General features: G+C 36.7%; 3 protein-coding genes and 1 pseudogene across 13 annotated transcripts; 1 reads left to right on the forward strand and 3 right to left on the reverse strand.

Annotated features, from left to right (window-relative positions):
• Positions 1-465: 465 nt before the first annotated feature.
• LOC7471733 (proline-rich receptor-like protein kinase PERK1) lies at positions 466-3,284 on the forward strand (annotated as a pseudogene).
• A 69-nt stretch (positions 3,285-3,353) lies between these two features.
• LOC7474535 (tetratricopeptide repeat protein SKI3) lies at positions 3,354-12,480 on the reverse strand. Its single transcript, XM_002301849.4, has 20 exons — positions 12,311-12,480; positions 12,101-12,214; positions 11,618-12,019; positions 11,472-11,522; positions 11,260-11,352; positions 10,787-10,927; positions 10,613-10,693; positions 9,824-10,071; positions 9,569-9,740; positions 9,133-9,248; positions 8,988-9,045; positions 8,766-8,831; positions 8,441-8,653; positions 8,240-8,291; positions 7,539-7,912; positions 7,325-7,419; positions 6,345-6,587; positions 5,154-5,797; positions 4,573-4,776; positions 3,354-3,913 (listed from the first exon to the last, which is right to left on the reverse strand). Exons 1-20 carry the CDS (start codon positions 12,320-12,322, stop codon positions 3,732-3,734), a joined length of 3,561 nt encoding a protein of 1,186 aa, XP_002301885.2. The 5' UTR covers positions 12,323-12,480; the 3' UTR covers positions 3,354-3,731.
• Positions 12,481-13,442: 962 nt separating this feature from the next.
• LOC7471734 (AP-1 complex subunit sigma-1) lies at positions 13,443-15,370 on the reverse strand. Of its 4 annotated transcripts, none has more exons than XM_024595913.2 (7): positions 15,225-15,368; positions 14,908-14,994; positions 14,672-14,814; positions 14,481-14,589; positions 14,309-14,344; positions 13,818-13,892; positions 13,443-13,722 (listed from the first exon to the last, which is right to left on the reverse strand). In XM_024595913.2, exons 1-7 carry the CDS (start codon positions 15,225-15,227, stop codon positions 13,651-13,653), a joined length of 525 nt encoding a protein of 174 aa, XP_024451681.1. In that variant the 5' UTR covers positions 15,228-15,368; the 3' UTR covers positions 13,443-13,650. The 4 variants fall into 4 exon arrangements, with proteins under 4 accessions (XP_024451681.1, XP_024451680.1, XP_002301886.3 ...); XM_024595912.2 differs by having other exon boundaries at positions 13,806-13,892; positions 15,225-15,365; XM_002301850.4 differs by having other exon boundaries at positions 13,806-13,892; positions 14,672-14,763; positions 15,225-15,363.
• Positions 15,371-15,598: 228 nt separating this feature from the next.
• LOC7474536 (uncharacterized) lies at positions 15,599-21,205 on the reverse strand. Of its 8 annotated transcripts, none has more exons than XM_024595907.2 (11): positions 21,127-21,205; positions 19,908-19,989; positions 19,752-19,821; positions 19,246-19,362; positions 18,648-18,950; positions 18,127-18,515; positions 17,753-17,852; positions 17,237-17,290; positions 17,057-17,143; positions 16,275-16,403; positions 15,599-16,151 (listed from the first exon to the last, which is right to left on the reverse strand). In XM_024595907.2, the coding sequence occupies exons 2-11, from the start codon at positions 19,973-19,975 to the stop codon at positions 15,834-15,836; spliced, it is 1,635 nt and encodes a 544-aa protein (XP_024451675.1). In that variant the 5' UTR covers positions 19,976-19,989; positions 21,127-21,205; the 3' UTR covers positions 15,599-15,833. The 8 variants fall into 8 exon arrangements, with proteins under 8 accessions (XP_024451675.1, XP_024451677.1, XP_024451678.1 ...); XM_024595909.2 differs by having other exon boundaries at positions 19,908-19,984; positions 21,127-21,183; XM_024595910.2 differs by lacking the exon at positions 21,127-21,205 and adding an exon at positions 20,548-20,833.
• Between the last annotated feature and the right edge of the window lie 1,001 nt (positions 21,206-22,206).

A 22,206-nucleotide genomic window follows, 5' to 3' on the forward strand; every position in this document is an offset into this window, starting at 1 on the left:
GGATGCCATGGCACCCATCATCAATAAAAAATAATGTTAGATATGGAAATGTTAAAAATAATTAAATACAATAAATGAGGACTACAGAAGCAATAACTTTGAATGAAAAAAAATCGACGTGCAAACAAATATCATAAAAAGGACCGAATGATTCTTTTTCGATTATCTTTTCTTTGACATGATATGATGCTATTTTATTGCAATAAAATTTACTTATTTTTTTATTAGTTGTATAGAATAATAGTATTATATCTGTACGTAGTAATATTTTTTTTTTTTTCAGAGCAGTTCTATTTTTGTGTTTTTCTTTTTTTATTAGCTTTCCCTCGCTTCACTCTCACCCTTCTTGCTCGCTCTATCATGGCATCCCACTACCTTGGTCCTCGTCATTCCCTCCCCCTTGAAGAATTTCCTTATCCCCAAGGGTCGACTTCCAGGAACTGAAAATTCTTTAAGCTCCAGAACATGGAAAGTTTTGTTTGTCAGGAAATATATTCGTGTCTAAATATGGAATAATTAATATCAGCTAACTATACTACAGCAAAAGCCTTATTCAATATATATAATAAAAAGAATTCTCGAATCAATTTATATGTTAATTAAAACTAAATTCCTAATATGGAATAATATCAGCTAACTACACTAATTTTTGTTTTTAAAGCGGCTGCGGCTGCTTTTACGAGCAGTAGGAAAACTGAACTACGACAATTTCGAAAACACGACCAAATGATTTGTGTGCAACGGAGTAAAATCTTCGTGCCAATCTTACATCACCTTCCGATCTATGACTCCCTATGACTCTCTTTCCCTTACTGCCAAACTTTCAGGCGTCCCACAAGCAGCCACTCTTATCGCCTCCATCAATCACATCTCCTCCGAAAATGCCTCCATTCCCACCACCTCCCAGGTCGTGGTTCCCGTCAACTGCTCCTGTTATGCCCGTCAATATTACCAGCACAACGTCAACTACACACTCAAGCACGGATACGAAACTTCACGGTGGCCAACCAGTGGCGGAGCCACAATGGAGATTAAGGGGGCAATTCCCCCTTAATTTTTTTTTTTTTAAATATTTTTTATATTAGAATTTTAATATAATAACTTAATAAGTTTAATTTATTTTATTAACTACTAAAACAAGTTTTTTTAAAAAAAAAATTATTGTTCCTGCCTCTCTTTCTTCTGTAAAACTTCTCTTCAAGTCCTAAACTATTAATTAATTAAGTAACTTCTTTATGCTTTATATTTTAGGTGAGTTTCCTTTGTTTTTTCTATTTATTTCATTGTTTAATTTTAGTTTTATTCCTTAATAATTAGTTATTAAAAATGTTAGAGTTTATGATAATTTATGGATTTGTTAAATTAATATGTGTATGGATAATATTATATGCATATAAATATGAATTAAAATGAGTTTTGATGAATTAATATGTATTTTGTTATGAATTTCATATGAAAAATGATGGTGATCAACTTACTAGTGATTAAAAATGAAGTACTGAACAACTCAAAAAATTAGGAACACAATAAAAAAATTAAAAAAATATATATTAATATTTATATTTAACTCACCTGTATAAAACAACAAGTCAACAAAGAATTGTTGTGAATAATTTCACTAATCCCTGGAAGATTTAGAAATAGATAAATGAAAGTTTAATTGTATATATTGAGAAAGAATATCTTTAATAAAATTAAAAATGAAGTCATTATGAAGCAGTTTTAAAATAAAAAAACTCGAAAAAAATAATTATAATGTAAGTTTTTTTATTTTAAAAATATTCTTAAATTAATTTTGCTTGAGATGAGTTAGAATATGCATTTTAAATTAATTTCTCTATATATAACAAATGTCTATATAATATATAATATTAAATATTTGTTAATAATTTACTTTCTAATTACAAATTTTTTTAGCTCCGCCACTGTGGCCAACAACACCTACCAAGGCCTCACCACTTGCCAGTCCTCGATATCTCAGAACCCCTATGTTTTTCTGAATCTGACCGCGGGACTCATTCTCCAGAAACCCCTGAGGTGTGCTTGCCCAACTTCCAACCAGAATGCTTTAGGGGTTAAATACTTACTCACCTACATGGTCAACTGGGCAATTCCATCTCTTACAAGTTACAATCCCCGGTTGTTCGGTGTCGACCATCAGAGGCTGTTTGACGCAAACATGCTGTCGTCCTCCAGTGTCATTTTCCCCTTCACTTCTGGTTCCTTTGACCGCTGAGACCACCAAAATTGAACATATCGGCAGTCCCTCCGCTTGCCCTACCTCGCAGACTCCCATTGCCCCCCTCCCCCAGCTCTTCCGATCACAATCGGGTGCATGCGGGTGTTGGGATAGGTGCTGATTTGCTCGTTCTTGTATTTGCGATCTTTGGATTTCTGTTTTGGTACCGCAAATCTCTCAGTACAAGCCCGTCTCCACTTCAAAACCCAACACACTGCCAATCTTTTAAGGGCGATACAGCTGCTGTCAAGGTCATGAAAGGGGATGTCTCTAACGAGATTGACATTTTGAAGATGATCAATAACTCCAACGTCATTAGGCTCTCTGGTTTCTGCGTACATGAGGTCAACACTCACCTTGTTTATCAGTTCACAGAGAATGGCTCTCTCGCTGATTGGCTTCTATCTAACAACAAATACCGAAGCCTTGCATGGAAGCAGATAATTCAGATTGCCTACGACGTGGCTGATGCCCTCAATTACCTTCTCAACTACACCAACCCTCCCTATATCCAGAAAAACTTGAAGACCAGCAATATTCTTTTGGATGCCAATTTGAGAGCCAAGCTTGCTGATTTCGGGCTGGCAATAACTCTGGAAAATGACCAAGACGGTGGATTTCAATCGACAAGGCACGATAGTGGGTACTCAAAGTTATATGGCACCTTGAATACATCAAAAATGGAGTCCGCCCCGAAATTAGATGTTCTTGCATCTGGGGTTGTTATGTTGGAGCTCTTATCTGGGAAGGAAGCGGGAAGGAAGCAGCTGCAGCCGCTATTGAAAAGAGTTCAGGTGATGAGTTGCTCTCTGTAACGATAGTGCGTGTGCTTGAGGTAGACAACGTGAGAGAGAGACTCTCTGGCTTCCTATACCCCTTGGATCTAGCCTTCCCAATGGCCCAGCAGGCTAAAAGCTGTGTCTATCATGATCTCAATACAAGAGCTTCAATAACTCAAGTTTTCATGATATTGTCCAAGTTCCTCTCGTCTTCATTCGACTGGGATCCATCCGATGAGCTTGATCGCTCTACGCCTTTAGGCTAGGGAAGCTAGATCAACAACAGCACATTTCATGCCAACGTATTAACTAATATGTTTTATCAGACATGCAACTGCACAAGTGAAACACTGCTTTCTTAACACACCATGAACGTCATTGTCACTGTCGTCTTACAAGCTGTGTATACAATGTTGTTCCAAAAACATTTCCGAAAAATGGATCCCCATTACCAACAGTACGATTTATAATGGCCCCTCTTGAGCTTCTCCGGTGACTAGAATCCAACTTTGAGGTTCCAACATGTAAAGTACATTACAATCATTGGGTTTTTAAACCGGAAGGAAACAGCAAGATATCATAATTTACAGACAATTCAATCAGTGATGGTAATTCATATAATTGTCAAAAGTTGGTGACGCCATATGATATGAGAGAAGGATTTTGCCACACTGCCATCTTTTCCAATCGTGCATCTTGGAGGAGCGTGCATCTCATTCCATAAGCTTACGCAGGATGTTCCAATATCTCAAAGAAGACGGATTTGTATGGATTGCCCGAAGAACCCATTTAAGTGGGCTTTGACATAATTCCACCGTGGATGGAGTTTTAAACCCAGCTTCTGATTGTATTGAAAGCAAATGCATTTGAAAGAAGAGTTCTGCAGGTCTCATTTCTGTAAAAACATGAAGCATATCAGAATAACCATGTATATGCAGGTGTGTGTGTGTGTGTGTGTTAAACACCCACTAACAGTTGATTAATCAGCAATCGGAAATAATATGCAACTACCACCAGATACACAGCAAGTGACCATATCAATCTAACTGGGCCTTCTGATCCATAATCTTTTGATGGGAACGAATGTAGTTTTTGGCAATTCAAAATCTTGAATAGGTATGCATGTTGTTAAACAACTAAACAATCTTCTTATCTGGAATGGTTGAACCAGATTGAAATGCCGGGTAAAGTTTCCAAACGTACACAAATGCTGATCGTGACTTTGTATAACTGTAAAACCAATGCTAAAATGCGTTCAAATTTATATCAAAAGGCAACCATTAGAAGTCGTCACATGGTGCATTGGTATGCATATTTATTTGAGGAGAGATGAAAACCAAACCATCACCCACTATATATCAGATACATTTCCATTTCGATTGCACTTTATAGCCTTCTGTAATGCATTTGAAAAAGTTTGGACATGGTGGAATTCTAGCACCAGTACACTACTAATAGCAGTGCCATTTGTTGCAAAATGAACTAGCAAGAAAATTGGCATTTCAGAATTATGTAAATAACAAAAAGATATTCAGTATCTTAAACAGTTCATACCTGGTGGCCAAGAATACCATTCAAAGCGGAGGTTCTTCTCCCAATTTTGCTTTAAGCCAAGGCTCCCTTCTGCTTGTGCTAACAGTAACGATACAATAGGCAAGGGGATGGTAGAAGTTGCATGAGCACTGGTGAGGCTACTTACAGCAAGAGATAAGTAATCAGAGCTACAAAACTGTCTGGCAAGCTTTATACATGCGACACCTGAAAGCATTAATGATTCAATTACAAGGAAAAATCAAAGGAAACAAACCAAAAATATTTAATCATTATGGTTAATTTCTTTGACAATTTTGAAAATTTGTTATAAATGCACCAGCCATCCCTATCAAGACACCCAAGAACTTTTAACATTGTGGGGTTATTTCATAATAAGCCGACAAAAATGCAGAAGTAATCAGGATAATTTCAGCTAAGTGTGATCCATATAAGTCAATAAATAACCAACTCACCCAAATATCTAATAAGCAAAAGACAAGTTTACTAAATAAAAGTTCACAGCATTTTCTGTCTTAAGGGAATTTTCAACATGATGCATTAATGTAATAGACCGCCAAAAACTCAATCTAATTGATGAATACCATGGCAGAGAAAAAGGCAGCTCTCAGAACTGGCCAGCGAACAAGCTTGCACAAGGGATTCTTCAGCTGAAAAGTACTCCTCCTTCCATAAAGATATTAATCCCAGAACCAAATTAAATACAGCTATCCACATATTCCATGAATTCTTCCACTCTTTTGAGCATTCCTTGAGGCTCAACACTGAGATTTTTGAATCACTTTCCACGTTATACAGAGATTCAATAATTTTAAGACACATCCACCCTATATTATAATCTGTCTTCAGTTCTAGGCATCTTATAAACTGTTGCTGGAGGTTTGTATAATCATCCACTGCAGCATAGGCACGACATAGCAGCAAGTGTCCAAAAAACAGGTAGTTATTAGGAAGCAAAAGTGATGAAGCATTTTTAGCATGTTTGATACAGCCTGCTATATTTCCACCTTGCAAACTGATCTCAGAAGCACAAAGCAAAAGCTGAAACTTTTGATATTGATAAGACATGCTTTCTCTTGAATAGAACTCATTGGAAAGTGCCACCAAAATTAAACGCTCAAGTATGGCACAAATTTTGCTAGGGAATCTCTCTTCCCGAGCCTTCTGTAGAAGATTAAGTATAAGCAAGTATTGAGCCCTATGGTTCCAAGGTTCTTGGCGCATGTATCTGCACATTGAAAACAAAAACAGGAGTGTTTACTCATTCCAATACAAAATAAATGGGTTAAAGCATATTTTTATAAAGGAATCTATCAAATCCCACAATTTATGCAAGTCACCACCAACACAAGCACAAAACAATACACATGCATGCATGGTGGTGGAACCGGACATTAAATTTTGAAGGCAGGCGACTTTGAATTGCATCCACTTCTTGAAATGTAACTTGGTTGATATATTATCTGTCCTTATTCCTTTCTATTTATATTTTTCTTTAGACATGTTCTATCAATTCACTGATCTAAATTCATTTCTTGAACACAGGAGAATGCTTATTTGATGAATAAAAACTACATGTGTATTTCTTTTAGGAGGGGAAAAACTCCTCCAGTCTGTGCATGTAGGAAACAGCACTGTATATTTTCCAAAAAGCCACAGCAATATGAAAAGTTGAAAAAGTTAATGATTTTGTTTTCAACCTTCATCAAGTACAAAGATCGATTATTGAAAACAGAGAATCGTATTATAAGAATGACACAGAACAGTTACTATACTTCTGAAGTTCTTGGACAGCTCCAGGTCCATTAAGGCATTGATAACCACATGCCGGGTAAGAAAATTTTGGATCTTTATTGCCAATTGCATAGCAAGCAACTGCCCCAGCACCAAGAATTTCACATCCTGACTTTAAACCTTGCTTGCTTGCACAGTTAGGAGCTTCTGTGACGCAGCACCTACTAGCTACATGAGTTTCTTTCCATTCTTCACATGATAGCAAAAGATGACCGAGTAGATTCCTGTTGAGAGAGGTACAGCAAGGATACAAAAAAATTATAACTAATGATACTGCTTGCTGAAGCTTGGATAAGCAATCATAACATTCATCAACCTTCAAAATGTTTAGGTGGATAAAATTAGGAAAGATGTCCATGATGCATAAAAGTATATAGCTAATTTGACAATGTGAAATCAAACCGAACACAATATAATGAATTTCCAAAAATTCTATGCAATCAAGGAAAATTGCAAAATTTTGTCAGTTTCCAAAATTTCCAAAAATATAAAAAATATTTTACACAAACTGAATGATGGGGAAACCAATTACGTGTGGAATATGCTCTAACTTGTGAGACTGTGAGTTCACATATGAAACAACAAGGAAATCATAATGTAGAATCTATGACACATAATCGGAATAAAAGAAATTGTTGCTTTTATTACCAAATTCATGCATACGGACCATTGTACATGCTAGAATGTGGATACTGACAAAATTTATTATAGACTTTAATAAACTCAATATTATTAGAAAATATTATAAATTCAAAATTTTCTTTAGATAACCAAATATTCCATCATGAAAAGTAGTAATAAACTCAATATATGTATCACAGATGGATATTTGATCATTAGGTTTCAGCCAAATAACTTAAATCTAAATGTAGGTTGCACAGGAGAACAGACAACAACAGCATAAACTAGAGTTCTTGAAATATCTTAAAAGATAATGCACAGTAGTAGTTTCAATATCTACCTAAGCAAATTACTATTGGGGTAACTGTGAAGAGCTTTTTTAATGTGGCTAATTCCACTCTGAAATCCAAGGCAATAATCTGATCCATGTTTAACCTGCACAGCCCACCGACATAAGTATGCACCGGTAAATGGCATAGCCCAAAATAAGCAAACTCCCTGTTCAAATATAACATCAGATGTTCAAGTAGCAGCAAAGAAAATAAAAAATTTACCAGCTTAGCAAGAGCTGTTAAATAGTGTTTTTCAATGATCTCATCGTGGGATAAAAGAGAGTAGTGACTGTTTGAAACAGCCTGTGCAAGCCGATTACTGTGATCAAGAGCATGAATGGCAGATGCTACAATCCAGACTTTTGTACTCTGGAGAAATTCTTTTGGCATTTTCAGAATGCTGGAAACTGCCAAATCCAGTCCAGAAATGTAATACAGCATTCTGCAGATAAAACTAACAGAAGCTGCTGCAAGTGCCTGTTCCATTGCTGAAACACTGGAAGCCAGATTTCTTACCACAGAGAGCGCATGGTCATTCTCACCAAGTTGCCATAAACAGAAAGCATATATCTGCATACCTTCTGAATCAAGCATACCTTAAACAAATAAAAACTGATCACATAAAAAGGTCCAGGGTTTAATTCAACAGTATGATCACATTAAATAAACAATCTAAGATTGCTAACAGGGATCTCATAAAAAGAGGCTTCTCATTACGCTTATTGTTTACTGAAACTGCTATTGTTTCACACTTTTAACTTGGCCATAAATTATAAAAGTTTGGAGAATTAATATATATGTTATTAAAAGCATTAACGATATTGAAGAAGCCATACATCACTTCACTCCTTTCTTGCATAAGATACTAAATTAAGCAAAATAAAAGAAAATAAATACAAGTACATAAATGTTAAGAACCGAACCTTTTTTTCTCAAACTTTCACATTCTTGTACAGCATCAGCAGCATACCCAGCCTGCACCAAATAAAGGCTTTTGCTAAAGAAAGGGAAAAAAATATAATCACAAAATTTACTCACATCGTGCACAAAGCAAGAAACCTTTGAATAAGATGTAAATATTTTTCCAGGTCGACAAACGCAATACAAGCAGAAATATAAATTACCTTACTCAGAGATCGTGCCAAATTAACTGCTATCTCTTGGAAACGAGATTTTGATGTGTCACCTGAAGAAATGTTGATTGCACAGCGTGCTAGACGAAACGAAGTAATAGCAGCCTGATACTCAGATCGTGCCTCACAAACTAGACCATGCAAGTTATGAGTTTCGGGATAGTGAGGGGCTTTCTGGACTGCCTGCCGGATGGCTCCAAAAACCTGTAGAAGCGACAGCTTCCTAAGCAAGTTGCCCAGTTGATTTGAAATACAGATGAAAACATATTTCTTCAAAAGAGGCAAATATCTCATGTGTAATTAGAAATTATAGTACCTGTGAAGACGCAAGGCTCCCTGAAATCAAAGCAAGTTTAGCAAGACCAATTTGGAACTCTGCGACCTGTCAATCAAAGCAATGATTTGAACAGATCATGCCACTGCAATGAGATAACCACCATAACCAAGTAGCATTAAAGGATGTGCAACTCATACATTAAATGCAAAATTCCTTTCTCTTAAAGCATATTCAAAGAGCATAAAATTATTAGATGTTTACAGGAAGTATCTGCACAGCTCGTGAACAGCTCTCGAAAGCCTCCTCTGGTGTCAACTCCCTGAATTACAATGCACCATTTGTGTTACGTAGGGATTTATATCACCATAAAACCATGCATTTAATACTATACAATTTAGGAACCTACCTAATTTGACTATCAGCTGACATGCCTGCCCATGGCAATGAAAGTGAAGGATCTATACTTCTGCTGCAATCAAATGCCAACCTTGCCAAGTTCTTCTCTCCTTCTTCTCTGTAAAGCTGTATAGACCAGAAATTTAGGAATTTTTTTGACATCGCCACCAGTATCATATATATCCAGATTTTTCTGTATTTATAATGCCAATTGTGCCAAAGGCCCCAAGCTGGGGAATTCACATGGCATTCAGGCAAGTGCAAAACTATGGGAATGTTTGTAACTCCAGAGTCAGGCTAATGTAGCATGTACAAGGCAACAAAATGGTTTCATGAGCGTAACAGTATGTTTTATTAGAAAAGAAGTAAAGTCCAAACATGATAATGGAACCACATGAGAAAGAGAGCGGAGAGGGGGGATCTAATTATGAGATTTATGCAAGTACCTTCCCAAGATATGCCCAAGCAACAGCTAAGGAGACATCCAATTGCAATCCCCTGATCAAGGCATGCTGTCTCAAGGCATTATGACCAGATAAACATCCCAGTGCCACCCAGAACTCATAATTGTCACCCTCGAGTAACAAGGCCCCCAGAACCATCTTTTCCGATAGCTGCCTGGTGAAAACAATAGTAAGTTCAGAGAGAAAATTTATGGTAAGAATAGAAGATAAACAAAACAATATAAACCCAAATCATACCAAGGATGCTGGTCGTGCCCATAATTCTCATTCATAGAAGAAATGAGATCTGAAGCAATTCCAATGTCAATATAAAGGTTGGCTTGCCATGGAGCCAAGTGCAGAGCACGTTGGTACGACCTTTTGGCAAATGTGGAGGCTAAATAGCAAGTTTGCTTCCAGGTAAGGATGGAAGCATGGAAAGTCTCAACATCAAATTCTACACTCTGGTCATCTTCCATCCATGGAAAACACTTTGCGTAGTTAAGCTAGCAAGGAAAGAGACATGCCTGAATTATTAAATTTGGTAAACAAACCTGGATATTGAATTAGGGTGCAAAACACATTGCAAACGTATTTTACCAAAAAACAGCATGTGCAAAAGTTCTTTAACAAAACAAATGACAAGAGACTAATTCAAATAGCCTATCCTCCTCTCCCACGCTCTACTTCCCAGGAAATTCCATAAAAGGTATCATCATTCTCTTACTCAACAACAAGCAATGCAGTAGCAGAGGTGGGCAGAAATACATTCACAACAACGATACCACTACCAAACAAAAATATATAACAATGAAAGATGTTGGTGAATTCAGAATTTAAAGCCAAACAGTTTGCACACATCTCAAACTAGTAAATTCAAACTTTAAATTACTCTGATGAAAAAAGTCCATCTTTCATTTTTACTTGGTCAGAGGCCAGAAATTAGTGGTATTTAAATTTGAAATCAGTAAATATGAACGAAGTAAGTATTATTGAACAGTTGAGGCATTAAAGAGGCGGAGACCGGTGAAGTTTAGAGAGGCTCACCTGAATGTCACCATGCAATTTCCAGATACATGAAAAATTTCCAGCCAGCTGAGCAATTTTATCGGCAACCTTGCACGCATCCTGTGGTCGTTTTAGGAACCAAAAGTTAGATATTTTCATATTGACATCACAAAAATGTCCGAGATGCGATTATTTGAAGTCATGCTGACCAACCTCTAACAATGAAGCTCCCCACCTAAATGCACCCATATTCATACATTCCTTTGACCAAGCAAGGAGTCCAGAAGCTAACCCATAGTTTGCAGACACATTTTGAGGTGAGATCTCCAAAGCTCGCTGAAACTGCTCAACTCCCTTTTTGCAGAAGACCGCATTATCACATATCATCAATCACCTCCGAATAAATAAAGGAATTTTGTATTGAAGGAGACACATAAATGAGACACGTCTTTTCTCACAAGCATGATTAGATATAATTAATGATATGTTTTATTAAGAAATAAATGCATGCAAAAATAATGCCTCAGCGCATTCTATTCTAATAAAAGATGTAATAAGCCATCAAGTTCAAAGGTCTATGCGTGTTCATTCTCCAGCTGTGGAAACGTACTTATATGAACATAAGAAACCGAGCACTGTGAAACCTCAGTAGTTCAGGTATTGAAAATTAAACAAAGGAAGAGTACCTTTCGGAAATTTCCGAGCGTCAAGAAGATATTTCCACTTTGAATGAGAGCAAAAACTCTCCTATCCTCCAACTCAATGGCTCGTCCATAAGACTGGTTAAATTGTTGTGGCGAGTAGGACAGTCAGTGATTACGGGCATTATTAATTTGAAAACGAAATCACAAGAGTGTAGAGTCAAACAGTAGGAGAAGGGTACAAAGAGGAAGCGTACCTTAGTAGCAGCAGTATACATGCCAAGTTTCTGGTAGGCAAGACCCAAAGCCTTTATAGATAGAAAAACGAGATTAAATATAATGGTAAGGAAAAGCAGGTAAACTGAAAAGGAAGAAAAAGACTGGGTGTGGAAGAGGAACATACTTCCCACAAATCAGGAGAGGTGGGAAAACCTCGAATGGCATGCTGAAGAGTATGAACAGCTTCAGAGCATCTATTATGGTGGAGGTGAATGTAACCCAGTCTCCTGAAAGCCCAAAAGGCTCTTGGTGATTTTTGAGAGGCTTCAGTGCAGAGAGAGAGCTCCAGGGTCTCCTTTCCAGTCTGGTCCAAAATATCACAAAGTGCATCTCCGCTTTGAGAATCGTCTGGGTTGAGGGAGACAGCCCTCTGGTAGCATTTGAGAGCCCTGACCTTCTCCTTCTCGTAGTAATAATGACCCAAATATTTGAAAGCAGTTGCATTCTGAGGGTTCAGTTTCACTGCTACAACAAAATGTTCTGCTGCCTTCTCCTTGCATTCGCATCTTTCCCACAAATACACTGCCTGCAATCAATCGATGCATCATTATTTTCTTGAAAAGCTTCTGACCAAGTAGAAAAATTAAATGAAAAAACTGATAATTACGAGGTTGAATCGAAGAGAGGGGTCATCAGGATTGGCTTCTACTGACTTCTCTAACTCTCTCAACTCCACAACTGCAGCTCTTTGCTTTTCTAAATCTTCTTCTTGTTCTTCTCCCTGAAACGAATTAAAGCAACCGTCAAGTTCTAATTACAATTGCTATTATCTCTCGTATCCTGCTTGGAGCACGAGAGAGACTAATCAAATACAGACCGATTTCAGCATTTTGGGAGGAAAACCCTAAACCCCTCTTTACGCTACGTTCGTCTTCTTTCTTCACTCTCTTTGCTTTTCACTCGCTGTGCCTGTACCTTAACCTATACGGGAAAAAAAAAATATTCCAGAGGGAACAAAAGAAAGGAGGTTTTATAGTTATGCCACGTCAACATCCAGACCCGCCCGATTTTTAATGAAAAATGATTTTTCTTTTCTTTTTCGTTTGTTATGATAAAAAATAAAATAAAAAAAGCGAATTTTTGAGCGTGTTACGAACAAACTCTTCTTAATTCATACCTTGGAATATATGCTGAATTAAATTTAATTATAATTTATCATGGTTTTTATGGTTTGAAATACCTGACAATGTTAACTATTTTACTCTTAATTTAGAAATAATTTTTTATATAAATTATTACTCTTTGTTACAATGATTCTTATGTGTATTTAAAATGACATAAAATATATGTATTTTAAAGAGAATAAAATAATTAGGTTAGCAAAACCAAAAATAAAAAAGAAAGAAAGATTCAGGTAAAAAACAAAAAACAAAAAACAAACGAAATGAAATGAAAGATTAATAACATACCATGTAAGAAATAAAAGCACTGTGACAAGGATTGGTGTCAAGTAGAGGGGAAAAGAGAAGTTATGTTGCCAAGAGTTATTGGAAGAGAAGAAAAAAAATAAAGTTCATCATGCTAACATGTGTATATTTTCTTATTAATAATTTTAATTTTAATTTTAAGAGAGATAATTGTGGCAAATAAGAGGATCTCCTTTTGATTTAGTTTTATATATTTTTTATATATAAATCTTATTTTATTTAGAATTTAAATTAATATTTTTTTAAAAATCAAATACGTGCACCCTAGCCTACCACTTCACTGGTTTGATTAATATTTGATTAATGCTAAAGGATAGAATAAGTATAATCAAGGTGTAAAAAAGAAATAAATTACGTGTTTGGCTAATAAAGATAAAGAATTTATTGGTGGAATTTTTTTATCATTTTAAAACAGAAAAAACACGTGAACTTATCATCATGATTATTTTCATATATATTTGCTGTCTTGAACCAATAAGTACTGTAGCTAAAAGCAATGATAAGGCAGGTACTAGGTAGAGGTATCCGAAGTGGAAGAGATCTGTAATTAATGTAATTGATGGCATCTAAAGGCACTTCACATAGTCTCACCGATCAACTTCTTCCGAAACAAATATCAATTAACTACAGTACTGAATCAAACAAATATCAATGAAGATAAAATAAAAGGTTTGTGCTGATATTATGGTAACACGGTACTACTGATAAAGGGAGGGTTGGTCCTGTCCTGTTATTTGGTAACTTGTGCAATCACACTGCTTAACGAGTTGGCCTGCTCCTTGGCCGTCTCCACCAACGAATCCTGCGTTCAAGATTCATTAATCAAGAACAAAACATGTAGGGTTATTATGGTGTGAGAGATCGAAGCAAGGAGGACATATGTACATGTGTGCACACCAGCCGTATCACTGATCTCTTGCTTGACTCTTGAAGCTCACCGGCTATCAAGATTTCGTCCAGAATATAATACGCCTGCATGCACGCACGCACGCTCTGCCGTGTTATTTCCATAATTATTCTCCCAGCTTTGGAATGTTTAAGATCAATGCACAACTCCCTCCACACACTTTTCTTTGTTTTAATTGGCACATTACAGAAGATTTACCACCACTTGTCATGATGTGATCATGTTTTCAAACCAAAAACCATGCCTGCCCGCATCTCTAAACACACACTTAATCGATGAGATGAGATGAGATGATGAATCTTCTATAATGTGCTAGTTAAAACAAACAATAAAGTGTCAAACGAGCTGTAAATCAACTCTAACTATAACGATGCCAGACCCATCATTCTATTTAAAAAGATTTGTTTTTCTTAACAAAAGATATCGATTTCAAACCTCTAACTATGACGAAAAGGAAAAACGAAGATGAAGAGAATGTTACCTTGTGGAAATTGAAGATCAAGTCCAATTCACAAACCTGATAATTAAGAAATTATACAAGGGGATAGGAGTAAATGTTTCTAGTACGTATAGAGTATGCATGCGTATATTTATAAATATTCACTGGGTTCAGGTAGCTAGGAGCTAGCCAGCCAGCCAGCAGGCTTGCTTACACTGCCAAAATAACGATCCAGTATCTCCACATAATGATGAATGATATCAAGAACCTCCAGTTCGTTGTCTTTCTCATCAACACACATGCAGAAATAGAGGCCAGCATACCTGCACGCATCGGCTTAATTTCATAAATCACAATTACCAGTACAGTCTTAAGATCATAATAACATTCTGCGAAACATATAACCTTCTATACACAACCCTAAATCCTCTCCACTCCACGAAGTTGCAAAGCTTGGGACCCCGATTTAGAATGATGCCACTCAGCTCTCGGATTACCTGTCCAGTCCTTAACAAATTGAGTTTTGCATCCATGATGATCGGTACTACCTAATTCAAATTAACGTGTATGTATAAAAAACAATGTGTCTATCATAACACTACCGATCGAAGGAGAAGTTATTGTATATAATAGCTGGTTACCTTAGATCTTTCACTCAGAGTATAAGGGGAATACCATTTGGCCAACCTCACCTTTCCCTGGCGACTGACAAGAAGCACGAAGTGAATCTGGAAACCAACAGGCTAATTAATTAATGCCTAGACAAGTAGTAGATGCACTCTGTGTAAACTCTCAATACCATTTGAACCCTTTGATTTTTCGTGTTTTTTCTTTCCATTAATGGCACTCCAGGTAAGATAGACACGATCTAACGGTCAATTGCATATTCAGAATTGAACAAGAAACAGAAACAGATTGCGTTATTCTTCTTCTAAAATAATAGCAACGTCGTCCTTACCATTGTGAAACTTGTAGAGAACAGAACACCCAAAGAGAATCTGTTAAATTTCAATCCCTGTCGATTATAGGTAGAGCAACTGAGATCAATAATAATAATAACGGTGTGCAAGAACGTAGCCCATTTTTAACGGGTCTTTCCTCAAGAAAAGGAGTTAAAAGGCGGTCCAACCAAACAGGTGGCTCCCACTCCACTCATCTTGTAAATGAATGAATATCGGTCCCTCTCCGAGTTAACTAGGAACATGGGAGGAGAGCCCGGTCAAGGCAATAATTATTCCATTCCAAACACAGCCTTGTGCCAGCCAACCAATTTCCCAACAGACCGATATATTTAAAAGTCAATACTGCTAGTGCTCACTCTTAATTAATTAATTGCAATCAAACACACACAGACCATGATTCTTTATAAAAAAAATAGAATTTTCCTTAATAATTACACTTACGTTAATTTACCGGGTGGTTCCATTGTAGATTCGCAAAACCACCTCTACAATTCCAGCTACCACTTTCTAGTTTCTATACAACATTCGCTCGTTATTTTGTTCAGGGGAAAAAAATGATCATTTGCAGATATGTATTATACAGGCAGGGGCAGTGTGTTCTTTGATCAGACCATTGTTCTCCCTTTTGCTAATTCTCCATGGATCACATACCGAAAAGATGAGCTTTGCGACAACCAATGGATGCTCTTGTTAGCCTTCCCCCTCGTGCATTTCCTCATAGCCTTCAGTTGCCCTTCTGTCAGGCACTCACTTATCACCTCAATCACCCCATCCGCGTCTATTGACATGTCCTTCCCAAAGTACCAGAGTATTTTTGGTAGGAAAATCTTTGACTCCTTGTGCACGTAAACTTTGGATTGAATGAACTCTTCTTTAGCAACCTTGAGTTCCTGAAAGATACTCTTTGCTGTGTAAACTCGAACCTAAATTGATCAAACAAAAGAAGTTGTATTGATCAGTTCACTTCAGCCATGACTGGACGTATACCACTGTTCTAATTAATGGAGTTACGAAATTGTGATGTGTTTGAAATGAATTATTCATACTGCTGGATCAGAATATGCCCCTGAACAAAGCGCAAAATGAACGAGTGGCTCTGGGTATTCCAAGGCATAGACATGTCTGATATTCCCTGTCTTGGATTTCCTTCCTGGAGAAAACAATGCTTGTAGCCACTGCATTCATGAGGGTTAAGAGCATTCATGAGGGTTAAGAAACGCAAATAAGACAATTGAAAATTTCAAAGAACATATCTTGCTTATTTAAATAAGAATAACTATGAATAGATTTTCTGTTTACTTTGCAAACTCTATTTTCTTAAATAAAATGACTAGGCTCATTCATTAGGCAGCTAAAACTAATGCTTAATCAGGATTGTTTGGTTTGAATTCACAGTGCAGACTGTTCAAATGCTCAAGACACCTCCTTTACAGTCTTGAATTTAAATTTCAAGAAAACATTGTCGGCCTACCATAGATACTAGCCAAGCGTACCATAAGATATATAATGCTATTAACTTGATCTCTTTTCAAAACTCTGCATCTCATCAGTTTATGTAACACCCTCCTCCATCCTAAAGTTGCCTTAATACCCTCTAAACCAAGGCATTTTGATCATTCACGCCATGGAGCCAAAAGCTGAAAGAACGCAGAGGAACATACACCATGTAACCAGATGTTTTCCATTATGTATGCATTTTTTTCCCCAACAATTTCTCTGTTTATTCGTTCACAACACAATCACACACCCCTTCTCAGTATATATGCAAGAACATCCACGGATATGATTAGTCTATAAGTGCTATTAGGTTTTAAAGTGAAAGACATACTGGTTCTGAGTAGTGTGACCGAATACCCAAGATGGAGCTTTGTATAACGCACGCATTGATGCATTGTCCACCCACATTGTATGCTGCCTGAAAGAAGTGAATACAATGATGACACAAGTACAGAATAAGATTCATGACAAAAACAGATAGGATAGGTATACTGATGTCAACATTCTTTACCTTCAAAATGGATGCACTTTTCACCCGATTATGTGTCCCATATGCTAAATATGCCTGCCAAGAAACCTCATAAGCACACATCTAATATGCATTGTGAACAACAGCAATAATGGTATCAATGTGCAAAACACTAGCTGGGTGAATAAAGGTAGATATGTCATTGCACATGTATAGATGATTCAACACGCATGTTATCACAGGTTGTTCCTTGAGAATTATAAAGCCAATTAAATGAGACATGAGAATCACTATCATCTGGGTCGAAAAGCAAAGTATGGATCATCCACTGGTTGTTTCTGTACTTTCAGATTGTTTAAAAGACAAGCTCATATCATGTGGAAGCTTTGGCATTTGATGTGGATTATTTACAAGAAATTATAAAGAATAATGGTTTACTATCACATGAGCAACTCACTTTCGTTCTTTCGTTCTATCTACAAAATTATTCTATTTCATACTACAGGTTACTTATTGTAAGTGAGAGTTCAAGAATATTCAAACTGCTAGTCCACGCACATGCATGACCAAGGCATTGTGAATGTTAATCCAAAACGCAAGCTTCTCTTCACGCTTCAACTTCCTTGGATCCACCTTCTCAAGCCTTTGAACCAGTGACCTGTACAGCAATACAAAGTAAGCGAGAAATTTTGGAAAATAACTCCTCTGAAGTTGATCTTTACAAAGAAGTGAAATATCAGATGATTCAACCCATTCTGCCACCTTGTAAGCCAACAGTAAGGATTTAACCAAACAACCCACTACCCCTGATTGCAAGTTGCCCCAGGCTAATTCCTATAGAACAGATAAAAACTTGAAGCTACCAAGAACGCAATTAATATGATCAATCATTTTATATAACCAATGTGATAGAAAAGGCATATTCTGACCACCTGAAATTTTTTAGCATGGTGGCAGCATAATTGAAACTAGCATCATCTAGATAAATGTTCAGAACTTCAAGCATTGTATCATATGGTCCGCTCTCTCCTTTCAACCCTTGAAGTTGACGCTGAAACATAGCATCTCCATTGCAATGCGGACTCCAGTTATCAGAAGGGTTGCGAGAGGAAAATATACTAGAGGATGACAGGGATGAAGTAGGAGAAGCTGCCAAGCCTAATTGGCTATGAAGGGGGTTGCAAAGTCTGCAGTAAATGGAAGATATGCATCTCACAATGTCTTCAGAGAGTCTATCAGGAATGCCAAGATCGTTAACCAAGCAAGAAGCACGGAGGTGATCTGCAAGGCTGTGACGACCAGAATCAACATTCTTCTGCTCCTGAAAATGCTCAATAGAAATTTCGATTTGATTGTCACAAATTGCATCTTATGGCAAAATCACATGCAGTTGTGCAAAGTGATGTGAACAGCGTAGCTGTTTTAAAGAGATCCTGGTGATCAGGCTAGTTACCCTTGTAGATGTTGACTGTAAGCTAGCAGTGCAACTCTGACTATACGGTCCTGACCAACCATGTGCAGGGGAACTTTGATCATGGTGGATAATATCACCCGTCTGTTGATGTACTTTTAAGTTGTGTGGCGATTGAACTTGTAATGGCGATCCTGTCTTGTATTGCAAATGGTTTTTAGTCACATTTGATAAAGCAGGTAGCTGCTCATTGAAAGCTGTACGATACAGTGAAAGAAGATAACGCTCCAGATGCAATATTTCAGCCTCAAGTGTGGCAATCTCCTTCCTCAGTACAGCAGAAGACTGAAGAAAAACGAGGTCAAAATTATATCCAAGAAAATATGCAAAAAAGAAAAGACAGCATCCATTTTGAGATATTAGCTGATTCTAACCAGATATTTCAAAACAGAATTAAACCATTTCTAGCACTTCTTCGTTTTTTTTCGTTTTTGTTCCCTTTAATTAAACACCGTTGGCTAGTTCTTATGATATCCGATCCTGCATATAACGCTCCACCATATAGTTTGGATTGCTAATATTATCACATATGCATAATTCCAGTTAAAAATTGGCATTACATGATTATATAATACTGAACCTTTGGCGTTGGAGTGTGATCGCTAGGAATAGATATGATGGAACTACAACCCACTGTGTTCTCAGAATCCCAATTCAGTGAAGCCTCGCGAGACACTGTGATCTCCAACTTTGCAATCTGTCAAAATATAAAGAAGATACATGGATGAGTAATACTTTCGAAATGAGCACTGCTTTTGATCTTGTAGACATCGGTAAACAAGGTAGTCGGCCCATCAATCACATTAGAAGGTAATTGAGTCGACAGAACTTCTGTCTTGAGAGTAAAATGAGATCCCTAATTTCCTAACACAGACAATTCCATAAAGAGAGCCTAAGATTGCACTCTGATGGTGTTGGAAAGTGAGGTGAAACTAGAATCAAAAACATTTTGTAAGCCTTCTTCACGGAGTGAAATGACATTTGCATGGATATAATAGCAAGGAGGATGACTAATTCACAGATTCTATATTGATTGCAAAGTGGTGAGATTAATGAACATTAAAACACCATGTGATGGATACTTACAGAATTCGAAAGAGAGGACAGTTTGGGTGACATGTTCAGCACTCCGTTAAGCATATCACTGTCTGGGACACTGCGAATAAAGCAAATTAAAAGGTCTTTTGAGTTTGGGCCAAAATGTGGTGGCATGGCATAGCAGGAATTAAAGAGATTACTAACCTTGAGGAGCTCGGATGTGAAATAGAGGGACAAGAAGAAGAGAAAGAGCGCCTATCAGGACCGGACATTTACTGTTTCTGCTCTGTTGCAAGACGTTAGTTTAGCCGGCCTATAGAAAATCGCAAACAAAGAAGCAAGCAGAGCAACGAACAGAGACATACATGAAAAGTGCAAGATGAGATCATATGTTGAACAAAACTAGAAGAATTTTGTAAAAGGAAGTGATACTAGTAGCAGCAGTCGTCTTAGGATTACCTTTTCAGTAAAAACTTTTTAGATGTATAAATTCGAAGCCTCCAACTTTAGTTAAAGCATGGAGGGAGTTAAGTAGCGCATATAATACATCACCATCATCATAAATTTTGGTAGGAAGAGCTAGAGCACAAACAATCAAGCAAAAGACCTCTCTCCTAGTCCTACACAAAAGAGAAAAGAAAATCCTCTACCCTAACGGCAAGACAAGACAACAAATTCGCATGTGGTAACCTAAAAACGATCTTGAGTATCAACTATCGATGCATTAAAGAAAACAACGGAAGGAGAGAAAGAAATGGACGGCCCACGGTGAGTCATGGAGTAGGTGAATATTATTTGTTAGGAGGGGGAAGGGAAGGGAAATGAAAGGAACAGCATAACATACTGAAATGTCCTGTAGATGGGAGTGGGGACAGGAACCACCAAGAAAGGGGTAGAATGGAGCATTAAAAACAGCAATTATTATTGTGACTCATTAACAGCTGGTGAATGATGACACCTCACAGTGGGAGCGAGAAGCAGCAGCAGGAGGAGGAGGAGGTTAATCATGCTGCCTATTTACATAAAGCTCATTAATAATTAGTTCTACTACTGCAAATAAATTAATTAATTAATTAATTAAAAAAGATATCTATCACAAGAGATGATATCATTAGGAAGAAAGTGGAAAGTAGAGCAAGATGACTGCAACTTTGCAGGCCCAGAAGAGGAGCAGTTGGCCTTCTCTTTTTTCTCTTTTATGTTCTGGTCACCCAACCCCCCATGATCAAGGTAAGTGCTGGAATGTATTCCCCAGCTACTTCACCAAGCCCAGAGCAGAAGAATGACAGGTTGATGTTTCATGTGTGACACTCAACCATACTATCAGAAGGAAGAAAACACTAAACATGTATACATACAGTAACCCATGAATTTGGAGTAGTTAACAAACGTACAGAAATCGGTCAACGCTCCACTAACTCACCTGGCGCAAGGGAAAACAATCAACACTCTAAAGTCTTGAGAGATTATGAGTCTGAATGAATGATTAACCTGTAGCACATGACTGATATTTTAATATAGAACAACAGTTGCTTTGGGAGTGGGGCAGTGGGCACTGATTACTTTTCGTTTCGCCATCACTATCAGTTTCGTACGGGTGTAATACTTTTTTGTTTTATTTTCTCGGGGCAGTCAGGACTCGGAACTAGAAGAAGAAGGAGGAGGTTAGTTAAATGGCTTGGAGAGTTGACCATCTTATATTTTATTTACTTTAATTTAATGCTTGCTACTCTCTCTTCTCTCTTTATAAAAAATGTAAACGAGCTTTTTGCACGCTGACGGTGAGAGGCGATATTTAAAATAAATTTTTATTTAATTTTATAATAATTAAAATAAATATTTTAAAAAATCTCAATGATTTGAATTTTTGAGTAAAAACGTGTTTTTAAGATAATTTTTTTATTCTTGTGCTTCTTTTTTCTTGTGAGAATATGTTTTTTTTTTTTTCAAAAGTGAGGTTTTTAAAAAAAAAATTGTTATAATTTCAAAAACATGTTACAACAAAAACAAAAAACATGTCTCGATGATTTTTACACAAATACATGTACAAATAAAGAATAATTAATTTAGAAAATTACAATAAGAAAATATTAAAATAGATATTTTATTCTCACTAAATATCCATGAGTAAATTTTTTAAGATATTATGTAAGTTAGGTTTATATATAATTATTAATGAAATAATTGCTAATATTATATAATCGTACTTAAAATAACAGGGTAAATCTTTAGATATTGTCTTAATAATTCTATTTTAAAGAATATTATTCTAAAAACAGTTAATTAAAAACAGATGATGGGATGGGTTAATAAAAAAAAAAATTAGCATATACGGCGTCAAGACTCTAGAACAGCCTGAGCCTTGAAAAAGTCACCCAACCCGTCATTTACAGGCAGGTGCTGTATTGTATTCCCCAGCCACTTCAATAAGCAGTAACTCTGGGATGCCTGCCTCACAAATAACAAATTATATAATGTTTAGGAAGTAGTTGGTGGTTATTTT

This window comes from Populus trichocarpa, chromosome 2 (genome assembly GCF_000002775.5).
Source record: "Populus trichocarpa isolate Nisqually-1 chromosome 2, P.trichocarpa_v4.1, whole genome shotgun sequence".
NCBI lineage: Eukaryota > Viridiplantae > Streptophyta > Magnoliopsida > Malpighiales > Salicaceae > Populus > Populus trichocarpa.